Below are 10,170 nucleotides of genomic sequence, written 5' to 3'. Positions count from 1 at the left end.
CCAAAATTTTCAAATTTCCAAAAGTGCCCCTTCACGTGACCTCCAACCAAATAATCGACGACTTAACACATTTGTGCCCCTCAACATGGGCCTTTTAATCATTTGTGCCCCTTAACTTTGACGGAAGACTTCTCAGTGCCCCTCAAGTTGTATTTTGTAATCTATTATACACATCAAATGTGAATTTTGGACTTATCATTCATCTCATTGTCTAGAGATGCATGAAGGCAGCACCATCACAACTAGCGTCGCGCCACCTCTCGCCTTTCTCGTGCTAGTGATGATGGCCATTTTCCTTAATTGCAGTTATTAGGGCTGTTAATTAAAAGAAAAAAAATAAAAAATAAAAAAAAAGAAGAAGAAGCCCAATTGCCATGGCCTAGAAGAAGCAAATCAATCGGTCATGACAGTAAAGAGGCAACTTGATCAACCATAGTAGAGAAGACCAATCGATCGATAACGATAGAAACCCATAAGATAGTGATCGATTAGACCATCCTATTAGCCACGAACGACGCGTGAATAGTGCAAGTCATAGAGACTCACGACAATAGACTTCCATGATAGTGATAGAAGTACAAGGAAGGTAAGCGAGGGATCACTTGTCTCCCACATCTCAGGAGACTAGATTTGTTGCCCACACAATTACTATAAATGTGTATAAGAAGAAAAAGAAAAAATGCATAAGAGAAGATAACGACGCAGTATTAATGGTGGCGACAGTGGTGACTGCAAAGGCAACGATAATGCAGAGAGAAAGAAATGAGTTGGTTTGTACTAACAAATGACAACATCCTATTAGTTTTTAGAAAAGATAGAAGTGTGTACGTTACGTGTACAATTTTAATATTGAAATGTGTAATAAGCTTAAATTTAAAAATTAAGAAGCATAATAGGTTATTTTTCAAGGGGCAAAAATAATTAAACGAGTGAAAATCATGGGCATGGTAGTGTCTTTAGCCAATAATGGACTTATTACTCGTGACGGCATGGGCACGGCATGCCAGTGCCACACGCATTCACAAATCATGAATCATAATTCATCATCCATCTTCGCGATCCGCCTCAAATGCAAACATAAACACGTGACGCGCACGCGCGCGCGCGCACACATGCCTGTATATATACACAGAATTTTCCATGTACGAATAGTTTGGCTGGCTGGCTGGCTTCCCACTCAATCTCTCTGCCGAACTCTCAGAGCGATTTCTGTGGCTCTGTGACCAAACATGAGTCTCTCTGTTGCACAGGTGAATTTCACTTCACGTACTTTCTTTTTCTCCATCTTTTCTACGCTACATACTGTGTCTTGATTGTTATTCTTGATTTTATTTTTGTCTTGTTTTGTTCTGTGAATGATGTTAGGGTTTCACCAAGTCGCTGGCCATGACGGTGCTATCTGAGATTGGCGATAAGACGTTTTTCGCCGCCGCGGTTAGTGTCCTCGTAGTTTGTCTCGACTTTCCTGTGCGATTGTCTTTTTTTTTTTTTTTTTGTTATTTTTATTATTGGCAATGTTAGTTTTATGAGATGGTTTGGTCATTGATTTGCGTGGATGTGATTTACTTGTTATTGACATTGGGAACTGATGTTAAACAAAAATCAAACTGGAGGAAATGAGATTGAAGTTCAATTGCATGTTATGAGGCTTTTGTTTGCAGTAGCTGCTTTAGCTTTCCTTCCTTTTCTTGTAATTGGGTTATATTTGTTAGCTCGTGTGTTTTTACTACTAATTTATCTTCAATAGAACTATTGTGAAGCAGAAGGTTATAAAACTATTGGAAGATGAAAGGTTTGTTTAATTCAGGAAGTATATTAAAATATAATATCCGCTATCCCTGTACGCACAGCAATTCTGTTTTTCGTTCCGCAATCTTGATGTTTAAACTAGGCGAAGCTATTGTTGAGCAGAGGCACCAAAGTAGAAATCTGATGCTCTTCCTCTTTTAAACTACATATTAGGGCATTCTTTATTTTTGTCTTCCCTTTTTTTTGCTTGGGCATTTTTCTAGATGTTTGACAATCAATGCGTTGTCATATTTCACCAAGTTAAATGTGAGAGTGTGGGTGATAAGAATCAGACTATGGGCTTTTCTTCTTTGTCTTTCTTGTAGTTGGGAGAGAGTTAGAACTTTCTAATATCCATGGGTCCACAAGGTTAAGATTCAATCTTTTTTCATTAGATAATGTTCCTCCATTGCTTTTTGATTCTTTTAATTTGGTTTTCATATTAGAAGGATAAATATCCTTTCTTTTAATTTGGTTATTAGCCTCGGCACAAACTTTCTTTGGCCAATATTTGTATCCTTGTGAGTGTGGCCAAATACACACTTTTTAAGAACAGGGATTCAAGTTACCTTTTTTTGACAGGGTGATTAGTAAGTGTTGGAAATTACCATGCTTGGTCTTTGAAGGGTTTTGTGGAACATGCCATGGTTCTAGGCATTGATGTCAAGCAATAACTTATTCAATGCCTTGAACATATCATTTACCAATGTTTTTCTTTGCTTGGACCATAAATTACTGGAATGTACTTGCTAAAATTTGAGATCCTACAACTTTGATTCAACTATCTAGCAAGCCATGGTTATGGGAATCTAGCAGTTTATTTTAATTTTTACCATAACCAACAATATTGTTTGATGTCAGGCTTGCCAGCTAATGCATGGCATTGGAGCCTTGTTGGACAGATAAAAATTATCATGTTACTAAGGTTGCACTTAAAGACTCTGTTCTCATTTCGTGTTGAAGTTATGTTTAAGACTGATAACACCTGTTCCTTCTCACTGCACCTTGCAGCATATAGTCAAAATTGATGTCACATGTTTCTGAGTTCATTTAATATTTATAAGGACTGAGCTTTTCTTATTCTATATTTTCTTTCCATATGGTTGTTTGACATTATGATGCTTGTTTTTAGATCTTGGCAATGCGTCACCCTAGGAGACTTGTCCTGTCAGGTTGCCTGACAGCTTTGATTGTATGTGTTTCCTTGCAACTTTTCATCTGTATTTGATTGGTTGTAAATTATGTACTCAGTTTTGATGCCTTGCGATCAGAGAAAATATTGCTGATTTGCAGGTGATGACTATTCTTTCTGCCATTGTTGGCTGGGCTGCTCCAAATCTGGTAAGAGTGAAATAATTTTTTTGATAATCACAACATGGAATTGATGCTGAGGTTATTAGGTCTAATGCATTGAATGACATGGGTGATATTTTCTGGCCATTGGATATCTAAAAAGTCTGTTGTTTCTCATGTTTGTTTGATAATTTTCTAGTCTATTTCTCTAGATTAGTCAATTCATTTATTTTTCATCGTTTTTTATGCTCTGCAAATTTTGATTGTACTGCGTTATGAGTTATTATTCTATGAGGAAGAATGCAGGACAACTAGTTTTTCCAATTTTTCTTGATAAGTGACTTGTTCACAATGCTGCTGCATCTAAAATCTTACCTCTTCATAGCATCATCTGAACTGTACTTCAGGTTGTCTTCTTTTAGTGTTGTTGTACTTAGGGCATGCTTATTGATTTTTATATTGTCACATTTGATAAGGCTGGGATGCTCTTAGGTAGTCATGTTTGGGGGATCATGACATTTTGGTCTTTCCATATTCTACTTGGCAATATGCATAAAGTGGCACAGATGCTGTTACTCATAAAGTGTGCAACAAATATTCATAGTCATTTTCTAATAATGGTGGGGTATAAGTGCATGAGTGAGGTCTATATCTTGTTGGGAAAAAGCTGCTATGACTATGAGTACATATGAACTGGATTTTGGTGATTTGTTTACCTATATGTTTCTTGTTTGTCTGGTGGTATATATATATATATATATATATTTTTGCTAATAACTTCCTCCTTGTAGGGGTGAAAAGCTTCGATGTGTTGAATTCCACTTCCAATAGAGTAGCACATATCATTTTCTTTAGGAGGATTAACTCATCCCTAAGCCTCAATTTAGAGAGCTGTCATATTCAATGACTGATGAATACACTTGGTTCCCTGTTGTAAAATGTAGTGCCAGATAGGCTTTCTGCTGAAACTCGTTGGCCGTAGTTATTGGTTCTTTTGATCTAAGGGTATCCTCGATTGCATATTCAAAGGCTTTTTCTCTTTATGGTAACATTTGCTACCACTGAAACTGCTTTGTCGGACATTCTTTTCAGAAGTCTAGCTTCTACAAGTGAATCATCATCATTGTCATCACCATTAACGACTACACCTTATCCTAACCATGTTAAGGTTGGGTGGCACAACGTACATAATGTGAATTGATTTCTAACAGTCACATTGACAATGTAATACAAATCCATGCAAAAGAACAATGTGGCAAAATTTTATGTCGGATGCCCTTCTTGGCATAACCCTCTTGCAAGGGAATGATAAGATAAAGTTCTAGCACCATCTTCATGTGGAAAAGTTCCGTGAGATGAGGGTGAATGAAGATAATTGATGCGGTCCTGTTCTATCATATATTGTGAAACCAACCTGTACAACATGGAAACATGACTATCACTTTTACAAGTAAATATCTGAAAAAAAAAGAACCTCTTGGTTTGTATTGACCATGATCTAGCGTAAATTATTTTTGATTAAAAAAACCTAATCTTGGAGTATTCCATAAATGATGCTGTGAGCAAAGTCACTTTAGAGGGCTTTCTGTATATACATAGTTGTGGATCTTTTTAATTGCTACCCTAAAGATTTTGATCTTTGTTATAATGTTAGTGCTGACTTAACTTGGCAATTGGCATCTTCAGAGAGAGCATTTCTTTCCCTGAAAATCGTTATTGGACTCAAAATGGCTTATTTTTTAGTAGAAGAGGAAATGTTCTTGCTGTTCTTTTGCATGCCAATATATGTTGTAACTCCATTTTTGAGGTTGGTTTTCCTTGTGGGTCATTCAAACTCGATCTGATCTATTGCTGGTTATGTCTAGGGCACCAAGAAGATATTGTGTGAATTTGGAGGCCCTTGGGATATGTAGTAATGAACTTGGTGGAGACCATTAATTTTTGGCTTTTCATAGTGAGAGAGAAAAAGTTCTTAGTGGAACTAGATAACTAATAAATAAGTTGGTTTCTTATGTGCTTTACACATATTGTAGTCTGTGAATGATTTGGTACATGCCATATAGGACCTGATCAAGCTTAGGCAAGTGTGAAATATATAATGACTTGTGAGGCAACAAGGATTAAGTGTGTGTGTTTCTAGAGTTGGTTATGACAAACTTTTTCTTGGTGGTGAGTGTTCAGACAGGCCATTATCTCCTTTTTACTTCCCCCTCCTCGTTTTCTTGTAATCTTTTATACATTGTCAGCAATTAAACCTTGCAGATTTCTCGTAGATGGACTCATCACATAACAACATTGGTGTTTCTGGGGTTTGGTCTATGGTCTTTGTGGGATGCAGTTAAAGGAGAAGGGTAATTGAGCCTTTATTGTAATCTTGCTTCCTTTAATGTTTTTTCTTTTAGCTATTACTTTTCCTTATCTTATTCCTGCACTCACTTTGATTTGCTTTTATAAGAGTCTGATATGTTTCATCATATAGAGAGACTGAAGAATTGGCTGAAGTTGAAGCAAAATTGGTTCGTTTCTTTCCTCTTTATGAGTAATTCTATGTTGATATGTCATGATACCCTTTCTGAGTATTACCTTTATGTGCTAGTAGAATTCTGCTGATTGGAAAGCAAATAACGGCACTGCAAAAGAGGGTAGCAAGGCAAGACAAGTAACACTTTATGTGTGAAAATGTACTCTTTCTGGCTCCTTTGGACCTGAGGACCAGAAATATTTTTATCAGATTCTATTTGATTGATTGGGCTTCATTTTATTAATTTTATATCTCCCCTCCACCCCCCTCCCCCCCCCCCCCCAAAAAAAAAAAGAATAACAAATTTCACTTGCATTCTATCTTTGGCTGATGAAAACTGTATGAAACATTTTGTATATTTGTGTGTCAAGTGTCAACCATCTTGGAACCTGGTTTAGAATAGCGAAGAGGCTGTTTGATAGAGGTTTCACTTTTCAGTTTTCATTATCAATTTCCTTTTCAATTTTTGTTTGCATTTTAAAACTTCACATGTTTGGCAACCATGTTTTATTAGTTTTGTTTCTGATTTATTTTTAGTATCTTTTCTCCACCACTCCTAGAGGCCTGTTGGGATAGGGTCACTGTAATCCATTAGGCCACATTCTGGCGAGCTCAATTGCCTGTGGTGAGGGGTGGAGGAGAGGGAAGAAAATGACAACAAAGTGAACTGTGATTTTGTTTTTAAATTTTGAAAATGCTGATGAGTAATCAAATGCTGTTTTCGAGATAATGAAAATGAAAGCCCTATCAAACAGGCCTTCAAGAATTCAGGGGACATAGTATCTTTACATTATATGCCCATTTGCATATTATCCCCATCCAGTATTTATGTTTCAAATATGATACACATTGAAATTCTTAAGTCTGAACCGTTTCCCATACTAAAATAGAAATATCATTTACATGAATTATTATTAGTGCCACAAAAGGAATGCCATAACTATACCCGTCATAATAGTAATAAAAAATAAATAAATCTATTAATGTGCTGAAGCCATTAGCTGGTCCCTGTGGGCCAACTTTGCTGTACATTATCGTTGTTTGATAAAACTTACCTTTCAGTTTTAAAGAGATTTTACAATTGCATAAAATGTTGGATGCATTTTTCCACTTTAATAATTCTGCCTCAGTTCTATGACTAAAACATCTTCTATAACCTCCTCTCTTTTTAAACAGTTAATCCAATCAATTAAAGTTATCTTATCAATGTTGTTGGTATAGCAGTTTAGAACTTGCTTGGGCTCCTATTATTTAAAATTTTGACATTGCTTATCAGTTTGTAGTAAGGAGAAGTGCATGGTTAATTTTTGGTGTGATCCAAATGAATTATTGTGATGAGCTGATTTGTCAATACTTTTCATCAAATGTCCTAAAATGCGAAATTCTTTGCCCATTTTAGTGCCTCTTTGTCCCAATTTTGTTGATTTGGTCATGAATTGGGTCTCACTAACTAATTCAAATCTGAATTTGGGTAGGTTTCATCAATATCCATTCTCTTTGGTGTTTGAAAACATCTATTTGCATTGTCTTTTACAGGATGATGATGATTTGAAAAAGCAAAGGCGGCAAATTTTCACTCAGTTTGTCTCACCCATCTTTCTTAAGGTTTTGATTTGCTTTCAATTATTTATCTTGGGAAACTTTTGCTAACTCGCAGCTACTAGTTATTTGATCATATATTATCGAGATTTTACAGGCATTCTCCATTACTTTCTTTGGTGAATGGGGTGATAAAAGTCAGGTAAGCACCAGAACATGAATAACATGCGTCTTTGTTTATTCATGCGCACCACACTGTGGCTCCATTGCTCATTTACATATGACCTTTTCAGCTTGCTACCATCGGTTTGGCTGCAGATGAGAACCCATTTGGGGTTGTCCTTGGTGGAATCTTGTGAGTCTAGAATCCTCCCACCTATTTATTAAACTATTTTGGTCCTTAGGTTTCTTCTTTCTTATCTTCATACTCGTGTTCTAGCTTCACTCCCAAGGAGTAACTGGTTGGTTGGTGACTAATCAACAACTCTAGGATGGTAAATTGGAACCACTCACATCTTTTGTGAATTGAAGATTATTCATAAATGGTTGACAATTCCCCTGTAAACTTATCGGCTGCCTGATATTAAAGCTGGTATAATGTTGTGGCAGCAGAGTTATTTATTAGTACCTTCCCTCTTTTCACCTGAGTGAAATTAGTACTTCGGTTTGATTTGGAGAATCTGACATCTCCTGACATTGTACGATACTTTTTAGGACCAATAAGACAACTGAAAATATTAACTTTTTATTTTGTGGGACTGATTATGTTTTGACTTTTACTAGAGGACAGGCCTTGTGTACTACTGCTGCGGTCCTGGGTGGAAAGAGCTTGGCAACTCAGATATCTGAGAAAATTGTATTCCACTTTCTCTTAATTTGTATCCTAGTTTTTCAGTTTTTGTCAAATATTTATGACATTGAAGTGGTCTTCATTCGTTCGCAGGTTGCATTTTCAGGTGGTGTTCTTTTCATAGTTTTTGGAATCCAATCATTTCTCTCGACTGTTTCATGATGTGTGACTGTATTACATTGCTAATGGTTAGTATTTCTAATCAATACTCTGTGCATCTTTGATAAGATACATGCTAAGGTTTTACTTACCCTACAAAAGAGAGAACAAGAATGACAGATACATGCGAGGATTAGAATCCAGTAGTATAGTCCAAGAAAATATGGGGAAAAAAAAGGATCTATCTAACGGCATAAGATATTATATTAAGAAAATATTTGGTTATCCATGTAGAATATCTATTATTGCTATGACATTAGTTTGACTAAAATATTAATTAAATTTTTCCTAGATAGAGAGACTGAGTTGGATATGAATCACGTTTAACTCAGGAGTTAGTCCTTTCAAAAAATGAGAAATGGGAAATCATGGGCCATATAGGGGACATGTAATACCACTCTAGATTGCACGAAAATAAAAATAAAAAATATTTTTGATACGAAATAAAAATAAGGAAATGATATTTTTTGAAAAAAATAAGAAATGAAAATGTAGGGTAAAATATAAATTAAAAGAATATGAGTTTTTTTTATAAATATAATTTTTAATATAAAAATTATAAAAAAATAGATTTACATTATAATTTTTTTATAATTTACATTATAAAAAAATATAATATAAATTAAAACTATAGTTCTCAATTTTATTCACATATTTTCATAATGAATTATTTTTTTTTATTTTTATTTTTTTGATACAATACTATCTTGAACTTGAATTTAAATGAGTTGACTTATAAGTTAAATTAATAACTCTTTAACTCATAGTATAAGTATATTTATTCGGGCAAACACGATTTCATATGATAAATGATCTCAATTTGATAACTTTAAATAAAAATAATGTTATTGTATTAATTTCATTATATAAAAGTAAATATCACATCAAGTTTATTGTTATAGAAATTTGTTATATTTTATATTTTATGGATCATCATAATCTACTAAAACTGTATCTTATCTTAAATAACCATCGATATAAAAAATAAATTTCATGATGATTATTCTAAGTGAGATGTCACCTAATTTACTAGTAGACATGAATTCATATGAAATTAATTAATTGGGCAAAGCTTGAAACGTTATATAATTTTTATTTTTTTTTAATTACATCAAATCTTCATTCGTGGCAATTGTTTTAAATTTCCCAAAACGCCCTGTGAACAAATAAGATATCTTTTCACCGCTGCTTGCCATACTATTTTACTTCTCGTTCTCTTCTGCGCTCATTCATTCATTCCTCTGTGCATCTCTCTCTCTGCCCTGTACTTTCTGGCTAACCCATTCACAACCTTTAATGGCAGTCACTAATCTCTTCAAATCCCAATTTCTTTCTTAAAATCCTTTTTCAATACATCTTCTAATCTGATCTGGGTGTTTCTGTTTAACGCTCGTATCATAGTTTCTCACCACTTCTTGGAATGTTTGCTTCCTTGCCTCCGCTCTAGTTCAAGCTATTGATACCAATAAACCCATCTGATTTATGGGTTTCCTTCAATTGTTCTGTTGGTAAACCAGATTTTTTGAAATGGGCTTCGTCGTGGTGCAAATGACCGCAGTTTCATACGAGGTCAGCTTCATTGGATGCAGCGTTGTGTTTGGTTTCTAGAAAAATTCTTCTTTTTCACAACTTCATATTTTCTCAGTTCTCAATTATCTGTACTGATGCTACACTGTATTTTGTAGCTTCTTTTTGTTCATTATAATTTTCTTCATTGTCGTCGTCGTTGGCGTTTGTGTCAATTTCCAATTCTAGCCCTGGAGGCGGCTTTGTTTGCGTGCACGCTAGCGCTGGCACTGGGCGTCGCCCGAAACGCCATCGAAACGTTTCATAAATTATCGAAACAGTTTGAAAAACATTTCGGCCCATTTTTGTCATTTTCGAAATGAGAAACGGTTCAGAAATGCCAAAATGCCGTCTCCAAATTGTTTCCGTGCATCAAAGATAGCACCTAATAGCTTAACCTTCTAGATTGTATGGTAAGCATTCATCCCTGGCAAAGTGATCACTGAGGACTAAG

At 35.1% G+C, this 10,170-nt stretch overlaps 1 protein-coding gene across 3 annotated transcripts; it reads left to right on the top strand.

Annotated features, from left to right (window-relative positions):
* The first annotated feature begins 1,089 nt into the window (after positions 1-1,089).
* On the top strand, positions 1,090-8,179 carry LOC127797142 (GDT1-like protein 4). 3 transcript variants are annotated; one of them, XM_052329732.1, is made up of 12 exons: positions 1,090-1,250; positions 1,366-1,434; positions 2,921-2,980; positions 3,082-3,129; positions 5,344-5,432; positions 5,561-5,597; positions 5,681-5,731; positions 7,139-7,207; positions 7,299-7,343; positions 7,435-7,496; positions 7,925-7,997; positions 8,085-8,179. In XM_052329732.1, exons 1-12 carry the CDS (start codon positions 1,230-1,232, stop codon positions 8,151-8,153), a joined length of 693 nt encoding a protein of 230 aa, XP_052185692.1. In that variant the 5' UTR covers positions 1,090-1,229; the 3' UTR covers positions 8,154-8,179. The 3 variants fall into 3 exon arrangements, with proteins under 3 accessions (XP_052185692.1, XP_052185694.1, XP_052185693.1); XM_052329734.1 differs by lacking the exon at positions 2,921-2,980; XM_052329733.1 differs by lacking the exon at positions 5,681-5,731.
* Positions 8,180-10,170: the final 1,991 nt, after the last annotated feature.

Source organism: Diospyros lotus, chromosome 3 (assembly GCF_014633365.1).
Source record: "Diospyros lotus cultivar Yz01 chromosome 3, ASM1463336v1, whole genome shotgun sequence".
NCBI lineage: Eukaryota > Viridiplantae > Streptophyta > Magnoliopsida > Ericales > Ebenaceae > Diospyros > Diospyros lotus.
Note: the sequence above shows the minus strand (reverse complement) of the source record. Positions and strands in the feature narration are given on the sequence as shown.

Coding starts and splice junctions, on each gene's coding strand:
- LOC127797142 (XM_052329732.1), top strand. CDS start 1,230: ATGAGTCTCTCTGTTGCACAG. Junction 1,251..1,365: donor TGAGTCTCTCTGTTGCACAG/GTGAATTTCACT, acceptor GAATGATGTTAG/GGTTTCACCAAGTCGCTGGC. Junction 1,435..2,920: donor AGACGTTTTTCGCCGCCGCG/GTTAGTGTCCTC, acceptor GCTTGTTTTTAG/ATCTTGGCAATGCGTCACCC.